At 40.3% G+C, this 20303-nt stretch overlaps 1 protein-coding gene across 2 annotated transcripts in view; it reads right to left on the reverse strand.

Moving 5' to 3' along the window:
- Positions 1-20303, reverse strand: part of RNF217 (ring finger protein 217) — a 65440-nt gene that overhangs the window by 21466 nt on the left and 23671 nt on the right. For both annotated transcript variants that reach the window (XR_011680773.1, XM_071437526.1), the window contains exons 2-3: positions 11632-11865; positions 4815-4979 (exon numbers count right to left, since the gene is read on the reverse strand). Coding sequence is in view for 1 of the 2 variants with exons in the window: in XM_071437526.1 (XP_071293627.1) it covers positions 4815-4979; positions 11632-11865 (399 nt within the window). In the remaining variant the exon portion in view is untranslated. The remainder of the gene's footprint in view (positions 1-4814; positions 4980-11631; positions 11866-20303) is intronic.

Raw genomic sequence — 20303 nt, forward strand, 5'->3', positions numbered from 1 at the left:
ACTTCATATTTACTTCATCAAAAAGCTAACCATAAAAATATTTTAGTCAGTACTCATCTGTACATGTAACTGTCTTCAAATGCTGCAAATCTGGAACAACCAGCTGTACTCACCTGTACCTTTTTATTGCAAAAAAAAAGGTGTAGGCCAGTACAGTGAGTAAAGACTTGATTAGAAAAAACAAAGTAAAAAACCCCACGAACCCCAGCTGCAGGGCTTTGCAGACTGACAATGCCAGGTGAACTTTGGATCATTTGGTCAGGCTGCTTTCAAGCCCAAGACATGACATCTCACCAGATCAACTTCATCTCCAGTTTACGCGGGCATGCCTCCGCGCCCTCCGGATAATCCAGTGACAGAGATGGATGACAAACCTATAGGTCGGGAAAGCCACGGTCGATGGCTCAGGTATTCCGAGTGCTCCTGCCCCACTGGCAGCACCAGGGCACAGGAGGCAGCCAGGGAACGCGTGAGGCCGGGAATGCCGCTGGCTGTGGGAATCTGCAGCCGTGCAGGGCTTGGTGCAGTGTGACTGCAGGCTGCCCTGCAGCATGGCCACTGCAAGCCCAGCTTCTGAATGCCTCCATGCATTCAGTCAAAGCTACAAGCTTCACCCTGCACCCATGGCCTGTTCAAAACCAAACACGTACACCCGCCTTACAGGGAAAGGTGAGCCATTCGGAAACCCAGGAATGGCTTCCAGAACAACAGGGGTGAAAACTACACACCAGGGGCAAACACATCAGTTGTCTACTTGACTCCAAACTGGAAGTAGCACAGTGGCTATTTCAGACCCTTATTTTACCCCCTCTGCATGTTACATGCCCTCTCAAAGAAATCTTCTAGGGAAATCACTGCCAAGAGTTCTGAGATGAGTGGCCATGTCTCCTCCACCTCTGAAGAAAACCTGCACAGCTTTATCACTTTGTACACAAATAAGGACTCTCCTCCCTCCAGAAGATGAGAATTAATTTGCAGAGTGCTTCCAAAAACTATGCCCTGAATTATTTGGTAATGCTTATATGAATCAGAAAGATAAGAAGCACACGCTCCTTTATTTGCATTGACCTGCTTGTTCTTAAATTTCTGCTGCTGTTCAAAGCCTTCCAAGCCAGAGCTGCTATGTGGTGCTTCCTCAGATAGTGCTGCTTTTGAAATCTGTGGTAAGATAACACCAACATGGAGTATTTCCTTGGTTTGCTGTACTGTAAAAACACTTGTGTAAACAAAAGCATTTTGTTGCAAACATACCAAGAAATTGTAAAAAATAACCCCTTAAAACAGTACTGGGGAAAGAAAAAAATATTATGAGTTTTGGCAAATTACACCCAATCATGTAGCAAATTTTCACTGATTAGCCAACTTACTCTAGAACAAGACCAGACCTTTTTGGACAAGTCTTGTTGAGAAAAATGGTCTATACTGACTCTCAAAATAGTGTCTAGCAAATTTGGAAAAGGCTGTATTAGGGAAAAAAAAGTGAAAATAAATTTAAGATACAGTTAAAAAAAAGTAGCATTTTTTCCATATTTCCATACTGACACACAGTCACAACATGAATCTACGATTAAGCATTTGGACTGTGTGTGATATTTTTATTATCTTATGTAAACACATCTTGGAGAGACCAGGTAAATATCAGCCATTCCTATTAGATGGGCTAAAAGCTGTATCCGACTATCGGAAAAAGTAATCAAGTTTAAGCTTATCTAACAGTCCCTGCTATATTGACATTACAAAGGATTATGTTCTTTCAAATCACTTAGCCAAACCACTGAGAAATACTCATATTTGCCTGAGGATCTGCCTTTGTATACACATACCCCCAGGTGTGTTTTGATTTTCTCACCTGCATGCTCAGAGAAGATAATGCATTTGATTTCTCCATGGTACAGCTAAAAAGAGTCAGTGTATGTATGTATCTGTAGGTATAAGTAATTATCTCCAGAAGCTATCTGCAAAATATGGTCACAGTTTACACTGTCATCAGTATCACACTTTGGAAGCTACCAGTAATTTTACATATTACTTCATTAAAGAAAATACCTCTACTTAAGTTTCTACCTTAAATTTCCGTTAATTTCAGTTTTAGTGAAGAGAGGAAATACTAGTATCTTTGAACACAATTTAATATTGACTTTCCCTCAATCTGTTTGCCAATTTTGGCTACTGCAAATTTTCAACCAAAATATGAAAGAGGTTAAAAATAAAGTATGTTTTCACCAGAAACATGGCCTCTGTGGACCTAGAACATGGATAAATCAAATAGTATCTTACAAATCATTTTCTTTGTCACTCTTTATTTTATTTGGAAATAGGATTCTCATCTAATTTAATGTGATTTTATAAACAGGTTTTGGGGGGAGAGATGGATGGGAGAGAGAGGCAGAGAAGTATTAGATGTAATCCCCCTGACTTCAAATTGTTAACTGTCAGAATGCTTATCCCTATGTGCCCAAACATCTACTACAGATTTGATGTAGAATAATGGTTAAGATGTATTTTTTAAACTACCCAAAGATGTATTTTTTTGAACTAACTGCCAGCTAAGTGTTACTTTTGATTACTTGTAGGTTATAGATTTGATTTAAAGATAAACAGTATGTTGAGAAACATTTTGGACATTGTAGGCAGGAAGAACTTTTTTTCTGAAGAAGAAAGTATCAAGAGTTGGGGTAGCAACACAGTTTAATAAAAGGTTGAATTCCCTCTTCAATATTCACTTACAGTGCCACATTACCAAGAAGGACTTAACAGAGGTTCTTTTTCTGTGCTAGTTTCATAAGTTTCCATACTGCCTCCCACCATGTAGGAGGTTTTATTTTCCTTTGATTAAGAAAAGAAACCTCAAGTATTTTTTAAATTAGCAGCCAAACTCATGCAACTTCACGCTTCAGAATTAGTAATAAGCCATGTAAGTTTAAAGTGTCCAACCTTTTCTTTTGAAGATGGTGAAAAGAGTTGAATATTTAAACACAACATTTTAAATTTTAACTTATTCATGCTGAATGTTATACTTAGCAGTTTTGGTTCCTTTCTCTTTCCAGCTATCAGCTACCACTCCTGGTTTTCCACATTCATGTGTTTTTGCTTGGTCCACCTTCTTAATCTTTTGGACAATTTATTTAAGTTACATCATTCCCATTGTCATAAAATCTGACACAAGTTAAACAATTAAAATCAAAACAGACACTTCTTCCCACTCTGAAAAGAACGAAGTATTTTACTTTAAGACTTCCCAGAAAGTGAACATTTTTGGAATTGACTCAAATCTATGAACTTTACCAAAAAGCAAGCGGCAAAAACTCTGATAAAAGGTCACACGTGTGTAGGAGGAAGAGTAAAAAACAAGGTACTGATTTCAGAGCTTTACAATTTTGCTCAGTGTTTTGAAATCTTTCAATTTCAAGCTATAGCATCACAGGCATTTCTTTCTCAAAGACCAAAATATGATACTTTATAAACTGATAAACACTTTCTTATTTGCACAGTGTAAGGCTCAAAGTGTTACATATACTTTGTATGCTTATAAGTAAATCTTATAAGTAAAAATTCAATATTAATTTTCCATGAAACACTCCAGCTTTGACTTACTACTCTGTTGGTAGCTGTGAAAAAAACTGTGAACAAATGTAAGAGTGGCCTTCATTAATGGCAACTGGGGCAGGGGTGTGCAGGGCTGTTGCATCTCATCTGAGTAGTGGGAAATGCTGCTCATCTCTGAAGGGATCGATGACATTTTTAGGGTGTGGAACTGCATTTCAGTGCTGAAAATTAATAATGAGAAAGACTTCAGAGAAGCATCCATGTTGGAATGAGAAAGACTTCTGAGATCATCAACTCCAACCTTCAATCACCACATTGTCACCTGACCATGGCGCTGTCACATTCAGTCATTTCTTGAACACCTTGAGGGTTGGTGACTTCATCACCTCCCTGGCAGCCCATTCCAATGTTTAACAACCCCTTCTGCAAGGAAATTCCTCCTGATGTGCATTCTGAAACTCCCCTGCAGTTTGATGCTATTCCCTCTTGCCCTGTCACTGGCTGCCTGGGAGAAGAGGCCAACCCCTACCTGCCTACATCCTCCTTTCAGGTAGTTGTAGAGAATGAAGAGGTGCCTCCTGAGCTCCCTTTTCTCCAGGTTAAAAAGGAGGCTCAGGAGGGACCTCAGCCACCTCAGCCACTCCTCACAGGACTTGTGCTCCAGACCCTTCACCAGCTCTGTTGCCCTCCTCTGGACTCACTGCAGAATCTCCGATGTCCTTCTTGAAGTGAAGGGCCCAGAACTGGACACAGCACTTGAGGCGTGGCCTGTGAAGTCCCACCTTGAGGTACAGCTTGTGAGTAGTAACATTCAATGCTACAAAACTTAGAGTTTTGCCAAGTCTTAGTTTCCTTTAGTTAACTTGTTGACAGAGTATTTCCAGCCTTACTCAGACATTGAATACACTCTAACTCTCTGAAAAACCTGACAAAGGGCACTGAATTTCCCTAAAGCTTTCCATTTCTTTAAAGATTTTAGGATTAATTTATTTTGTAATTAATTGACCCAAACATTTCTATGCTTCATCAAAGCCCCCTCTTAATAATTTCCATAATGTTTCTTGACATGCAGACACTCTGCAGAATCAGTGCAGGAACCAGCAAAAAAATCTGACCTGTTTTTCTCAATGGGTCATTACAAGAAACTGCACAGCAAGCGTGAATTTCATTTCCAATGCTAAGCAGAAGCTACAAGTACTTATGTATATTTAAATACATATTTGAACAGTTTGAAGCCACTACCTGCAAGCCAAGGGAGAGCAGCTCACCTTGCATTTTGGACACTTCTGGGCATTCCTCTGCCCGTGTTCGATTTCGTTGGCCCAGTGACGTAACAGCTTGTCTCCCTTCTTGTATTCTTTGCAGTTAACACCTTCATGCCAGGGAGAGTGGCACTTGAAACACCAGACAAATTGGCAAGACGGACACTGGATCTGTATAAATGAGAAAACACCACATGTTTGCAAGCTGGGTGCTGATACAACTAGAAAGCCTGTTTTAAAACCACTGCTCCTCAATTACAGGAGCAGCTGTCCAGCAAAGACCTAACATCTTTTGGAGGCTCTATTTTAAAAACACAAGAAGTTGTGGAAGCTAGCTTGTTCTTTTCCTTTTCAAAAAAGAGAAAATACAAAAGTAATTGCTAAAGCTGGGAAAGGCCTCAATCGAATGAAGCACAAGTAGCTTGGCTTAATCACAGGCACTACTTCCCAAAGTGATTGTGTGGGTCAACAGACAAAAGGCAGAATCCAGAAAGCTTACTCAATTGCCTCCAATACATTTGTGAGAACACCTGAAAATTAGCTTGACAGTTTTCAGTGCAGTGGATCTGTCCTTCTCTAGGAACAAACTGCACTACCAAGGCTATCACAGAAAGCACTTGGTCTTCTGAAGAGGTGCTACAGAGCTTGGCTTCATATGGGTTCTGAAGCTTTATATTAGAAATGGTCCTGGGAAAAGGAGCCATGAGCAAGGCTCTCATCCAAGAGCCACAACTACCAACGGGAAGTCAGGCACTTCCTTTTGCTCTTGACTGCGTCAAGGCAAGCTGAGCCCGTGCCAAACAGCCCACTTGCTACAGACCACACCTAATGGCAGAACCCACAAGCCATACTCAAATTGGGAAAGGATCTATTCTTTCCGCTCCCTCAGTTTTCAATCATTGTGTCAAACAGGTACCATCGTCATCACGTCTTCTTCTGCAGCCTGTTTATTTTTTTTTTCATGAAAAGCTAAGGCAGCTACTGTGTTTGCAGGAGTAATAAACAGAGGCACATTGCAGCTGCTAATATGAAAAAAGACAGGCCTCCAACCAGGATCATGACTAAGGACAGCACGAACTAGAAGACACCTTAACACTCAGGCACATCCAGGCTCCCGCAACATGTTCACTTTGTTCAGCAGCAAAACATCTCAGGCTCAAGCGACTGCCGAGCCCTGTCCACCATCTCCAGCTGCAGTCCATGTCTGGCACTGCCCTGGCTTCGTACCCAGCTGATGGATGGGACTGAGGAATTCAACCAGCCAAACCAAGCGGTTTTGGTTATATCTGCGTCCAGACTTGGTTCACCACCAAACCACAGAAACATCTGTGCTGACCATGACGTATGGGGGTGCTTCTCAGGAAACTTCATCCCAGAGTGTAGTCACATGTGAAGTCCTCAAAACGTATTTCTCAAGTTCTCACTCCCACCAGCTGCTGTGCCCTCCTGTTGAGTCCTGACAACTGGTGTTATGCTTCCTTGACTACAATTAAGAGTCCAAAGTAGGTGCTCTGATATCCCTTACATATTTTGCTGGGGCTAGTCAAAATTGTTTACACATGCAATCACTACATCTTGTTTAAAGAGAAACAACACATTAGGACTGAAACATGTGGATTACCAACATTGTTAGTTTTTGCCTGAAAACTCATCCAAGGCCATTATGAAGTATTAAACAAAAGCAACAAAATCAGTGCCCTTTCTCAAAATCTAATGAACCAGTGGCCAATATGCTGAATCAACAAAAATATACTAACTTGCATCTCAGCTTCCCAGATGAATTCTCCTAATAAAACCAGCTTAACAAAAGGGAAATTTCCTGCTCTGAGGAACCTAAAGAATGATACATTTATATTTCTACAAACCAAACTAACACAGAGCACTGATAAATGTTTACACAATACATTAAAATCTAATATGCACAAGGAAGTCATCTAACCTATCCTAACCCATATCTCTCTCCTTTTTCCTTTTTGTCCCCCACTCCCTCCCTGCATTGAATTTATGTCTTTCAACAACACAAGTCAGTGTCCTACTGCTGGGAAGATAGATTATAGCAAGCATCATATTGAAGGGCTCAGTATTTGTTATGCCTCAGCCAAAGATGGAGCTTGTAGCCACAAGTCAATGTTCTACAATCTGAAAACTTTTATCAGTTGCAGTATTCAGACATTTGAGAGAGAACACAGTTGTTAACAAGTACAAACCCAAATCAACAGGTTAGGAAGTTAAAGCTCCTTCCTTAAAAAAAAAGGCAACATAATTTAAACCACAAGTTCTGTGGGTTGGTTTTTTTTTTGGTTTGGTTTTTGATGAATATGTGACAAATTAACTACATACTCTATCTTTCTATTATAGCATGTACATAAGCAAAAGCAATGCAGCAGCCACCAGGATATGTATTTAAACTTACACACGCACACTGACATCAGGTGTTTCCAAATACATTAATCAGAAAGTACTGAAATACAGGATGAGGCTATAACCACAGGAACTCAAAATAACATTTCTTACCACAAATGGCCCTAACAGAACTAGTAAGAACTCTATGTTTCATTACCAGTTTCCTCTTCCACCTGTCACCCTGACAGCACCTTCCTCAAAACTGAACTTGTAAATAGTTTTTATATTTTGAATGGGCTATTTCACTTCTCTGTGGGTTCAGTGCTTCCTGAGCGTAACTGAAGCAAGCAAAGAAAACTATGTACCTTAAGTACTTATGAACCTTATTTTTCTTGGAACTAGTAGCTGCAAAAAAACCTCTAAAACCATTCAAACTTGGATGCAATGTGATGCCCCTGTGCTTAAGGAAACAAACAGAACAGGGCAACTAAAGCAGTCTTTCACATTCTTATTCTACTTTTTCTCTGCTTTTCTGAAAGGAAAGTCAAATGTTATTTGATTCAACCTTCAGTACTTACATATGAAATCACCATAGCAAGGACGCAGAAAAGCTATCTACATATGATTTTAAACCAGTAAAATATATTATAGTCCAGAAAAGCAGACAAACTATATCTGCAAAACAAAACATTAACCTTGTGTTTTTTCAAATATGTTTTTTCTCACACAAACATTTTCCCACTTATTTTATGATTTCTATTTCTGTTGATTAAAATTGAGAGAATGGATATATACACAAACTTCTATGCCACCTGGAGATCAGCCTCCCTTGAAATAGAAAAGATTACACAATTTTGTGTTCTAACTCTTTTGGTTCTCAGCTTTCTGAAACACTGATCTTTAAGGCTAACATCTTCCATTTTCTTAGCAAGCCTCTTTACTGCAAGCCACTTTATCTACCAGTTTCCTCACCTCACAGGAAAAGACTTTTCAAAACTGATAAATAATTTCAACACAAAACACAACGTGACCTGATGATAGCAAAACTGACTGCTCATAAAAATATTCCTATAACCTGAAGGTACAAAAAGCTTAGTGAGATTTTCTGCTGCTTGGTGGAACAGTAGTTATCTAATAGGATGGCCAAATTAATCATGCAATTAACTGATTACATGAATTACAGTCTCTAGCTGCAGTCACTGTCACTTTATTTGAAAATAAATACAAGCTCCAGCCAAAACATCTTCCTTCTCCTCATCATCAACCCATCCACTCTCTTGAAACAGCTGAAAATAAGCAACAACAAAACAAACAAATTTCGTACCCCATTAGGGCTCATCTTTGATCCAGCTCCCAGTGTGACACTAAAACATTAACATAAGCAAAAGCAGGCTGGCAGGAATGAACTGCTGAGGGAAGGAGGGAGAGCACAGCAAAATCACCACACCTGCAGCAGCTGAGGCTCAAGAGAGATTGAAGCAATGTATAGCCATGAAGATATCTGCCACTTAAAGATAAAATCTGACTCAAAAGTGGGGAGCTAACAGATCAAGCATCTGAACAAATTCCTGCTATTTCTAGAACAACTTTCAGAAATTCTTTAGTAGTTCAAAAAAAAGACAGTTTGTGTAACAACCGCATTGAAAAAACATTTACATTTGCAAACCCAAGCACTCAAGTCCTCCTTTTATGTGACGTCTATCTCTTGACAGAAGTGAACAAGAAAACTTCATTATGAATCTCACAGAGCAGAGAGTATTGCTTCTCCATGGCAAGTGGCAGGTCAAAAAACTAACTCTAACAGGCAAGAGCCAGAGCTTCCTCACAGAACACGTCTTCTTACTCACTCTTGTGAAACCTTGACCCGTTCCATGCACAATGGAACAGGTAAAGCAGCAATTTTTCAGTTTTTGCCCATTTCCATTGCTCTTTTGCATAACAGCTCTGAACAATGGTTTGTTAGGGTCTTGTCTGCAACCACATTACACTCTCAATTCAGAACATATGAGAGGGAGCAAGGAAATTTTCAGAGTTAATACTGGATACATTTATGATAAAAATATTTTATATAGAAAATTCAATAGTTCTCTTGCTGAGAGACTGAGTGACCCTAAGTGTGTTTTCTGTGTGACCCTAAGTGGCAGTAATAGTAGGAGAAAGGTTTGGATAAGCAAGTTCTCCTTTTCTTCTCCTCCTCCTTCCTCAACATACACGTTAACTTCCTAGGCTTAGTACACCAAGACTTGAATCTCAGCCAATTGAGCTGCTGGACCTAGATCAGTTTAGCTGACACAAATCAGCTATAATAAGAAAAACTAATTTCTAACTTTGCTGCCTCTTTAAATTTCCATGTTACTTAAAATTTTAAATACTGTATAAAATTTTAGAAATGGCATTAACATTTTTAAAGCATCAGTTCAAATAAAGAATTGGATTTTAGACTGCTTTCCCCTTGCAGTGTATAAAAGAGTGAGTGTACTGGCTGTGCTATGACCCTACCATAGGCTTGTGCATATGTGTTCCCCACACGACTCAGTTCTCTTGAAGCCAACACTTGCAGTGCTGGTGCAGAATTCATCTGGTGCAACTGGTGTTTATATTACTTGCATATGAACAGGGCAGCCTCAAAAGCCTCCAGTCAGATGTCTCCCATGCTATACACAAAAGAAAATGTGTCTTCGCCTCCCAATAGCCTACAATACAAGGCACAATGTATACATGTAATCACATGAGAACCTAATAAAACAGGTAATATTGGTCCACAGCTATGTGTGTATGTAAATTACTCACATACACTCCATGTCATACACAGTCGTCTTTTTAAACCTTCTTCCTGCAACAAAACTTCTCCTTGTGCTCAGCTTAAAACAAATCACTAAAACTGTACCTACATTAGAAAACAACTGAGGTTCAAAGAGCATGCTGAAGCTCTGTGGACCACGATCATCCATACTGCTTGCCAGCATTTTCCCAATTATATTTCTGACTAGCATCAAGTAGACATTCCTGCACACAACACCTGGGCTCAGCTCAAAGGACACATTTTTGCCTGAGTCTGTTGCCAGGAGATTTCAGCTCTGCAGATCACAGGTATACACACTGAACCACCGCATGACCAGTGAACTACTCCTGGCTTGCACTATGCATCACACAGTCTCCCATTCTTTCCCATTGTGGTTTGTAGGGCAGTTGGGAACATTTTAACTGTAGCATTTTAACTCATAAAAGAGCACTGGTTGTGCCCTGAGGAATGTTCTCATATCTGGCAGGCCTGTGATACAACAGCTGCACCACCAATGACCCACACTTGTGGGACACTAACAGCCTCTGACACCTTAGAGAGGAGCCTGCCAAAGCATTACAAGCTCTGATCTACCCTGGGTCACATCTGATGTGTGCTGATGATGAAGCAGATGGGTGAAGGAGAATAGCTTTGGGCAGAAGGAATTTTACTTGCAGTTTCAGATTTTTTTTCACCTCAATGTAAAATGACAAAAATTTGAAAACACTGAGTCCAACAGAGTGTGGCATGTGATTCATGTCCTACACAGATATGCACAAATAGCTCATAACTTAGAATTAGCTTTACCAACTTTTCAACTCCAATGAATACACAACCTTCCACCTTTTAATCTTCATACTAGGCTGAATCTTATGCTGGGTAATTAGGGCTATCTAAACAGTCATCTAAACTCCTACTAAGGAGAACTGGTTTGTCCAGGAAAGACCAGCTCAATCATGAAATTAACCACAACAAATCTAATAACCAGATGGAAAACTATCACAGAACATGGTGCTGCAGACCACTGTTGTCTTCTGGAACTCAGATGGACTTTAAGCAGCTCAAAGCTTATTCCAAATTCTGGCTTCTTATCTTTGATTATAATCACAGTATAAGCAACTCTTCTATGAAAAGAAATGCTGCAGAAATGGCTTTTCCTGCCCCCCTACTTCTCCAAATTCTGCATTGTGAATGATGAGACTACAGCAATGTATCATCTCTGGTAAGGGAGTGAAGAAATCAGACCCAACAAGCAGGACAGACAACAGGTCTATTACTAAGGAAGAAGCCAACAGCCTAACATCATAAGATGCCCAGAATTCACTCACCCAGAGTTTCAGGGAAAACTTAAAAATTGTATGTCTAAAATTATCAGTTGTAGTGGTAACTCCCCATTCCCAGCCTCTTCTGACTGTGACCATATTGTTTGCATGTCAGAAAGAAGTCACCCCTTAAATTAAAATGTGTGTCAAGACAAAATTATGTCACCTACCAAAACATACAGGCTGAAGAGTTCAGCTGCTTGAACTGTTAAGAGTCAATTAAGTACTTAATCAGTGATGTACTACTACAGGTTCACATTCCTAATCACAGCTTGCACACAGCTCCAGTGAAACAAAAAAGTTCGTTTAATGCTCACCAAATGCTGTCCTACTTTTGCAGTGCCATCTAACCCACAGCCCCGGCAAGCATGCTCACTTTGTATTTGTTCTCCAATTTGGCAGGGGTAGGAATGTGGCCTCTCCTCCGGAAGGTTGTAAAGTGCTTGCACTGAGGGCATGGCTTGGTGCTGGAGTCAATGCGGCTGAGTTCCAGGAAGTATTTATACTTGATGATGTCGTCATGGGGCAGGTTATAGAGGACAGTTGTTTCATCCAGGTGTTCGCTGCACTCTGTGATGGGGCATTTTATATCCGCTTGTCCCAGCTGCACCTACATAGGAACAAAAAAAAAAAGAACTGTATGACCTTTTGCCTGGAAAAGTTAAGTGAGCATTGGTAAATTTTGTGAGGAAAATTAACTTCAAATACCGTAACAATTCAGAGACTACCCAGCACACCGTCTTCAGATTATTTCATTTGTGCTTGATGGAGTTACACCAAGCACACTGCAATTTTTCCAGAAAGCATTTTCAAATCCAAACAGAAAAGCTAATTACCCTGACAAGTGCAATTATTAAGCATATTCTCTCGGTCTATGTACCATGGCTACATACACCACAAAACCAAACAAGTCCTAACTAAAGAGGTCCACTTCATACTTTGGGTGTAATGGTGAGTGCACCAGTCATGGCTCACAAACGCTGTGAGAAAGCAGACAATGGAAACATTTGCATACTGTTTCCCTGCAAAACGACCTGGGAATCACAACACAGAGATATTAAAAGTCAATTTAGGATCAGCAGCTCTGACTCCAGAACCTTGAGCTGGTTCCTGTTCAGTACACTCAGTGCCTCTGCAGTCTGCTTTCAAGAAGCTCCTTACATGCCATACTGCACGTGCAGAAAGTTTTAGTTGAGCTTGGGGCTGATCAAGCTAATACATTTCCCCAGAACTCATGAGTTGAAAATTTTAAAAAACACGCACCCTAACAAAATTAAAATCCTTAATAAAAACCAAACTAAAATCAGACAAACAAACAAGCTTGAGGTTAACAGGGCAGAAACTGTTGCAGATCTAATGAGTCCTGATGGTCCCAAGCTGATCCATATGGTCAGAAATCCGCAACGTGTTTTTAGAGCTCCTGGATCCAAGAACTGCGCTGGACCCAGACCTGCACCCTTCACGCTTGGCAGGCTTTGACTGCTCAGACTCCGTGCCAAAACAGCAGATCCTACTTGCTCTGGGAGCACCACAGTTGCATTTTCTTGGCAGTGAGCCTAAGTTAATAAACCCTGCTGGATCCTGAGAGTCTGCAATGACCCGGCTAGAGCATGTTTGTGTCTGCCCTAAGTGATCTTGAATGAGTGAGTTTTGACTGCACAAGTGCAGCTGACCACCAATTCAACTCCTTCCTTATTGAGTATCTCCATGAAGAGACAAAGGGTGCAACCAGCATCTCTTTCCAGGAATTACTATTTGAAGGTTGGCAAGTTTGATTTCCCACACTGCTTATTCTTTAACATCCTCAATTAGAGAAACCTGCTGAACAACACACTAAACAAGACAGAAATGCCTCAGATTTGGATGCAGATCTCATTGCTGCATAGTGGTACCAGAAGACACAAGGACTCAACTAATGCAGTATTTAAACTAAAAAAGGAGGGCAAAACCCTAAAAAGCAACACAACATAATCCTGTCATTGTTCCTTCAGCAACTGAGCTGCATGAACTCTACTGAATGATAGTTCAGTCAGAAATCAGAGGATTAGAGGAGTCATAACCCAAGGTATCAAACCCAAGGTTTATACTGATTAAAAAAAAAATAAAATCCTACTGCACCACCTCTTTTCTCTCAGCAACGTAGCTAAAACTTAGGAGAGCAAAGAGATTAGGTACATGTTAGAGACAGAAATGCAGAGTGTGGATGGTGGCAGTGAGTCTCAGACCAGAGCAAGGTGAAGAACACCTCAGCAAGCCTTGGTGCCCTGAGCAGCCTTGGCTCATGGCACAGGCAGGTCAGGATGGAGGCAAATCTGGCTGCAGTATGGAGGAGAGGCAGCTCCTCAGTAATATATCCATTCTTAGGAGGGAAATTCCCCACATTCAATTTCCAGCTCTAAAAGGTGAGCAGAGCTCTGCCACATGCAAACAATGCCAGGCTCAGTTTGGCTTTTACACAGACAGGTACAGGGGGAGTATATACTTAAAGACATTAAAAAACCAACCAAAAAATCCCCCAAACCTCACATACTACATGCTGGGGAACGCCAGCATTTTATACCTGTAGGACACTGATCCACCTGCAGCAGCATGTAAAATTGAAACCAAGCATATGGACCACCACCTGCAGCAGCATGTAAAATTGAAACCAAGCATATGGACCACCACTGTTCTCAGAAGAATCACCCAGTGCATCAAGGAGCTGACTTAAAAAGCAGACAACAATCAGTACAGCACCACAGATCACAAGCATGCTCAACTAAGAGAACAATTTGTTACAGAAACACAAAAAGCTATTGCACTAGGATTAGCATCAGCTTTTGTTTACACAAGTATAGGTACACTTTAGAATTGAAGAGTCAAATTAATCCCACCTATGACTACATCTTTAAAAAAAAAGTTAAGCATTAGGGAGGTATTAAAAGAGCCATATCTTTTTGCCAGGAGTAAACTAAGCCACAATGGAGTAGCACTACATAATGAGAAGATACAATGCATCTGACAGTACTAAGGCATTGCTTATATTAAATGCTAGTTAGAACAAACCTGCATTTATAAAACCAAGGAATACAAAGCTCAACATTTTCTGTACTTCATGCCCACACAGAATATGATTAATATATGTGGTAAGAGTCAGGTGTGGTTTCAGTATTTATTTTGAAAATATGTTTCACACCCACTTGAAATAAATAATTTTTAACCTCTGTAATAGTTTCAGCTTTTCAAGTTTGGCAAAGACTGAGCCTTTTCCTGTGTTTTGAATGGGACTGAAGTGAACAGATCTGGCTTGCTTATTAGCAGTAACTTCAATGGAGCCTTGTCCTACCAAAACAGTCCATCTTTGTGCACTAACATCAGCAATTGATAGAAGTATAGCTTTAGAGGTAGCCTGTCAGGCTACCTGCTGCCATGAACTCAGGACATGCTACAGAATGAGAAAGGAAAAACAAAGTAAAACAATCTGTTATGACACTGGTACAAATAACTAGTTTTATTATTTTCCTTCATTTTCTTTTTGTTTTGCAGAGTCTTATCCCTTCAATATCAGCTACTCACAATGTCAAACCCCCAAGTTTTGAGAAAACCACTGTGCATTAAGAACTTTAGAACCCTCAGTTTACAGAACAGCATGGTGTACTTTTCACAGCATGAGGAAGGACTCATATGTCTAAGAGCAGCTGAGCAGCAGCAGTGTTAAATGTCAGGCAGCATCCAGCTCTTTTACTCAGTTGTGCTTCACTTCTGTAAAGCATCTCAGGAGGGGATACTCTGCTTACAATTCAGAAGGAGAAAGCAGGCTCCAGCTCCTTTCATCCTACAGAAAGGCAACATTTAAATTACCAGGAGAACAGTATGTGCCTCCTCCTGCCAATTCCTGACATTTTATTTTAAAAGTGTTTTTATTGGCGGGTGGTAGGGAGGAGAAAGAGTGGGGGGAACCGAGACAGGACACACACATGGACTCTACACTGATTTACTTACTGCCCAAGAACGCAGTGATACCACCAACAGAAAACAGAAACAGATGGCAAGATATTTTAAGTCAGAAAATCATTTCCACACCCTAAGCCTTCTTTTAAAGGAAATCTTTGTTTCAGATTTTGCACAGAAAGCAAAGTTCAAACTAGACCAGATTTATACCTGTCATTTGGCCTGCCCCACGCTGGATGTAATGTGACATTTGCAGGCTGTACTTGTGCTGCTGTATTGCAGCTATATTCCTTAAGTAAGGGGCCATTCTATTTTATAATACATATCTACAAACAAGCATTTTCTAACTGAAACTTCTCTCTTAGTTCAGAGATGCACATGCTTATTTGCTTCTTAAAGCTGAAAGTGAATGTGGTCATGCCAAATACACACTTCTGTAGAGAAATTTAACTTCTACCAGTGCACCACATTGTTCCCTGTAAATTACCAAGGAAGTTATGCATTAAAAAAAATAATTCTGGAAATGTGCAGATGCAAGGGAAGGGACAGTATAGTCTAGAGGACTTTTATACACTAGGTAAAGAAACAGCTGGATTAAAATTCCCTTTACTTATAAGCAAAACCCTACTCATTTCTCCTATTCTTTTCTAGTTCACTGGAAACATTTCTTTCATTTTCCCTGATAAGTTACAAAGCAGTGAAGAATTACTTTTCTTGTACATTTGGAAAGTGTGTCCTTATCAATTTATTTTCTTTCAAAAAACAGTAGTAGTTGGTGGAAAGTCCTTGAAGGAATCACCACGATTCAGAACTCCACAGTGGCAGGTGATAACCAAATGAAATCCAAGTAGACATGATTCAAGAAGTGCAAACCAAAGCCATTTCAAACTTTTACTACACATTTTGCACCTGCCTTTAAGGTATTTCTGTGTTTTTCATACTAACTTTATCAGTCTGGATCCCTGATTTGTGCCAGTGATATCCTGGCAGTCTCCATCAAAATTCTTAATAAAAAAATCCTGTGAAATACATTCTCTTTTTCAGTTCATTCATCCTCCCTCCTTGCTCTCAAATGATACAGATGCCCAGGGGTACTGCAAGACAAGCAAGAATAAACAGCTAGAACTTAGAGTAATTATATCAGCAGCTACTTAGGTTGTGTCACTACCAAATAGTAAAAACATCTTCTGTTTTGTATCACCTCCTCCACAGAACATTTTCACACAACTTCTTGCTTGTTGTTCATCACTTCACAAACCATATTCCATAGGGTGTTTCACTTTTACTCCCTCTTTAATTCACTTCTCAACAGACTTGCAATAAGTTACTTCCTGAATGCCTGTCTCATCCACCTTCTTCTCTGACAACCATTTGTAAAATCACTCAAGAGTCATCACTCCTCTCCTCACGAGGGAAAGGCTTCACTAGCCTTTATCAGTGCATGTATCACTGTCCTCAAAAAGATCCAGAAGGCATTCAAAATAAAACATTTTATCTGTTATTAAGATCATCTAAAGGCTATTTACTATTAATAAAAGTTGAACCAGAGTCTTTCCTATTCTGTCACCAGCTTGGGTTCGTGAGGATGCTCCCCTTCACATGTCCTCTTTGTTCTCTTTTCACAAGCGCTGCACTTGTGGATGCAGCCATGACAATGACACAGTGATTCCTGCTCCAGTTAACATTCAGAGAGAGTCACTAAGGCACCAACACTGCAGGCTGTAGCAGACACCACCTCTTCTAGTTTTGACAACAATTTGGTCTCAATGAGTTTTGCATTAGTTACTACACAATACAAAAAAGACACAAAAAAGGTCACAAAAAGAAGCAAGGTCTCAGGACCTTTGAAGTACTTGCAAGTCCCTCATCCTTCAGGTGAAAGGCACTCACAAGCAAGAAGTTGGGAGAGAATCTAAGTGTACAGAACTGCACCCAGCCACCACCAGCACCATCAAAGCACCTTTCTGCTCCAAAAGCAAGTCTTCTGAATGCTTTACAAAGCATATTTAAACACAGCATCAACTTTAATTCTCAAAGGTCATCTAGTTTTTACAACTTTAGCCAGAGGCCGAGATTGCAGCTTCATTCATAACTCTGAGGACCACTGTCAGGAGCACACTTACACACATCCATGTCCCCAGGAGCACTGTGGAATGGTGCAGCTACACACCAGCGAGGGTCACAGCCAGCACCACCTGTGTGGGAAGAGACCAGAGTGGCTTTAGCCCCAGAAATGACCCAAAACTTTAAATGGCAAAACTGTCCAAGGCTGCCTGGAGCAAAACTCCACACCATTTTGTTTGTTTCCTGTTCAAACTTCTTTTTGACTCCACAGTCACATCTACAACTCTTCTAAAAATACTCTGAGGATAAACTAGGAAGATATTCTTCAGAATGCACCTAAATACCACTAAACCTATTTCTTAAATGCCTCTTAATTTGCTTTCTCATTTGATGACATGGTGACACAATTCTACACCTTTTTTCTTCCACAGAACTAAACATGACCTGCTCACATGGATCTGATATCAACAGAAACATTCAGATTTTCTTGTCCTCACCTCAGAGGAACAGGGTTTCAGAAAATTACTTATAGAAAAACAAACTAATACTGAAATTCTCCTTTGCAAGAAGTGAACAATTATCAACATGGAAAGCTCTCCCTTTTTGTCTTTTCATCTCCTGTTACTTCACTGAGTGAATTAAAAAAGGAAATAATTTTATCTCAGCAATGCATTTAGAAAAACTGCATTGCATTAAATCATGCCTCTGCCTGCGACTACTCATCAATCCTAGTGCACATCACCAGCAAGCATGGAGGTTATCTGCTTTCTGTTCTAGTGTTCTGAAATCCACAACAAGCTGAAACCCAGAGCAGAGGTAAAGCTTAGTCCCATGCCTGGACAAAACCAGGGCTGGTACACCTGGAATGGCTGCCCACTGAGCTGGGTCACTGTCTGCCAAAGAGGCACGCCAGAGTTAGACCGACTGACTAGTTAGAGACTGACTAGCAGAATGCTTCATCCTGCACTCTCCAGGGCCCCCAGAGGCTGTGAAAGTTAGCTTTCACCTTTCCTCCCCACACATGTGTGAGGGCAGAGGGAAGGGGAAATCCCAGTGGAGGAAGTTAACCTGGGAACAATAATGTAAGAAACTGCAAACCTTGGAGGAATCTAACCCAAACCCACAGCTCTCTCAGCATTCATTAAGGGAAGAATGAAAAGCACAAAAGCTTTCTGATTTTGCCCAGGTGTGCATATTACCAATGTAAGTATGCTTATGCTGATTTTTCTATTCCTTAGAACACAAATTTGCTTTTAATAAAAGACCCAAAGATGCTCTTCAAAGAAGAGCTTTGAGGACAGCAGAACAAACCAGATACCTGCCCTTTCTCAGCTGGAAAAGAGAGGCAGTTGCTCCTGCCTGAGAGAACAAAAGACCCCATATTAAAACTGAGCAAGTGCAGGAAGGTAATTCAGAAAAGAAGCAAGGCCCAGGAGACTATCCATGTACCATGATAAATTTAAATAACCTAGGCATCTCAGGAGTGAGCCCTGCTTGGAGGGTCTCTGTAGCACTAGGAAATACTACTGCAAAGTAGCAAAGAAGCAAATAGTACTAAAAAATAGCTAAGAAGCAACACCTTCGTTGTAATGGTGGTGGTTTGTTAGGCTTTCAGCATGGCTATAAAAACATTTCCCATGCCTTTCTTAAAGATGGACAGAAAGTTAACATCTGTAAGATGATCAGAAGGCTGGAGCACCTCTCTGATAAAGACAGGCTGAGAAAGTTGTTCAGCCTGCAGAAAAGAGGGCTCCAGGGAAATCCTAGGGCAGCCTTACAGTTCCTAAAAAGGGCCTATAAGACAGCTGGAGATTTCCTACAACTGCATGAAGTTACAGAACAAGGGGTAATTGGCCTTAAAACAGAAAGAAGGTAGGTTTAGATCAGATATTAGGAGAAAATTCTTTACTGAGAGGGTGCGGAGATACTGGCCCAGCTTGCCCAGAGAAGTTTTTGATGCTCCATCCCAGAAGTGTTGAAGGCCAAGTTGGACCAGGTCCTGGGCAAACTGATCTAGTGGGTAGCATCCTTGGTCACAGCAGAGGGATTGGATGATCTTTAATGTCCCTCTCAATCCAAACCATTCTACAGTGAAAAAACATGGTCTCAACTTTCACTTGGAATCACCACTTTGGTCTTCAGCTGGAGACAAGAAAAATCCATAAACTGTGAAAATTTATCCTACAGTTATTTATGTTGAAAAAGACAAGATCAAAAGTCTATTTTTCTACTATTCTGCTATGTAGTAGTCAGGTTCCCCACCAGACATGAAACCTGGAATAGACTCCTGAGCTCCCATTTGCCAAGCAGTATTTTATTTATTTCAAATAAAATAGGGCAAATCACTGTATATTTGCCCAACCTATTCACTAACCTGTATTACTGAACCTCTAACACAGATAAGCCCAACAGATATCATCAGCAATAATCAATCAAGCCTTGGTTTCTCCAACAACAGCTGCTGTTATGTTTTACTGTTGTACCTACAGAAACACTTCATGATGCTTGATATTCTTCCAACAGAAAGTGGTACTTAGCATAAAATAAGAAAAGCTCTCATAATCAAGCAAAGGAGGTAAGAGAAGTATACCCTTGCTTATCTCACTATTACATCCCAAAAGATGACTACAAAACCTGACAGAGTTGGCATGGATGTGGGTGAATACTTAAAAATAGTGAGAACTTTTAACACAAATATCTCAACTATTCTCTTCACTAACCTGATTGTCTACATTCCCCTGCCCATAGAAAAAAGAACACACATTTTATAGCTGTTCCTAAACTGTCCTGCTTTCCTTCAGAAAGATACCTACTACTAGTTTCCATGCCTTTGCTAGTTTTGAGTTTTTGAGTTTCCTTGTCCATGTATTAATAATCAGTATTTTCATGCTTGACTATCAGACATGAAGCCAAATTGAGCCCTCTTTACAGGATGAATTTAATAAAGAAACAGCAGAGTTCATAGGTACATGCAAAAGCAGAAGAAAGTCTGAAAAGTATTTTCTAACTGGCACGTCGTTGTCAGGAGTAATAGTAGACATTTCTTAGATTCAA

This window comes from Agelaius tricolor, unplaced genomic scaffold (genome assembly GCF_023055355.1).
Source record: "Agelaius tricolor isolate 1412-34295 unplaced genomic scaffold, bAgeTri1.0.p SCAF_1, whole genome shotgun sequence".
NCBI classification, from domain to species: domain Eukaryota; kingdom Metazoa; phylum Chordata; class Aves; order Passeriformes; family Icteridae; genus Agelaius; species Agelaius tricolor.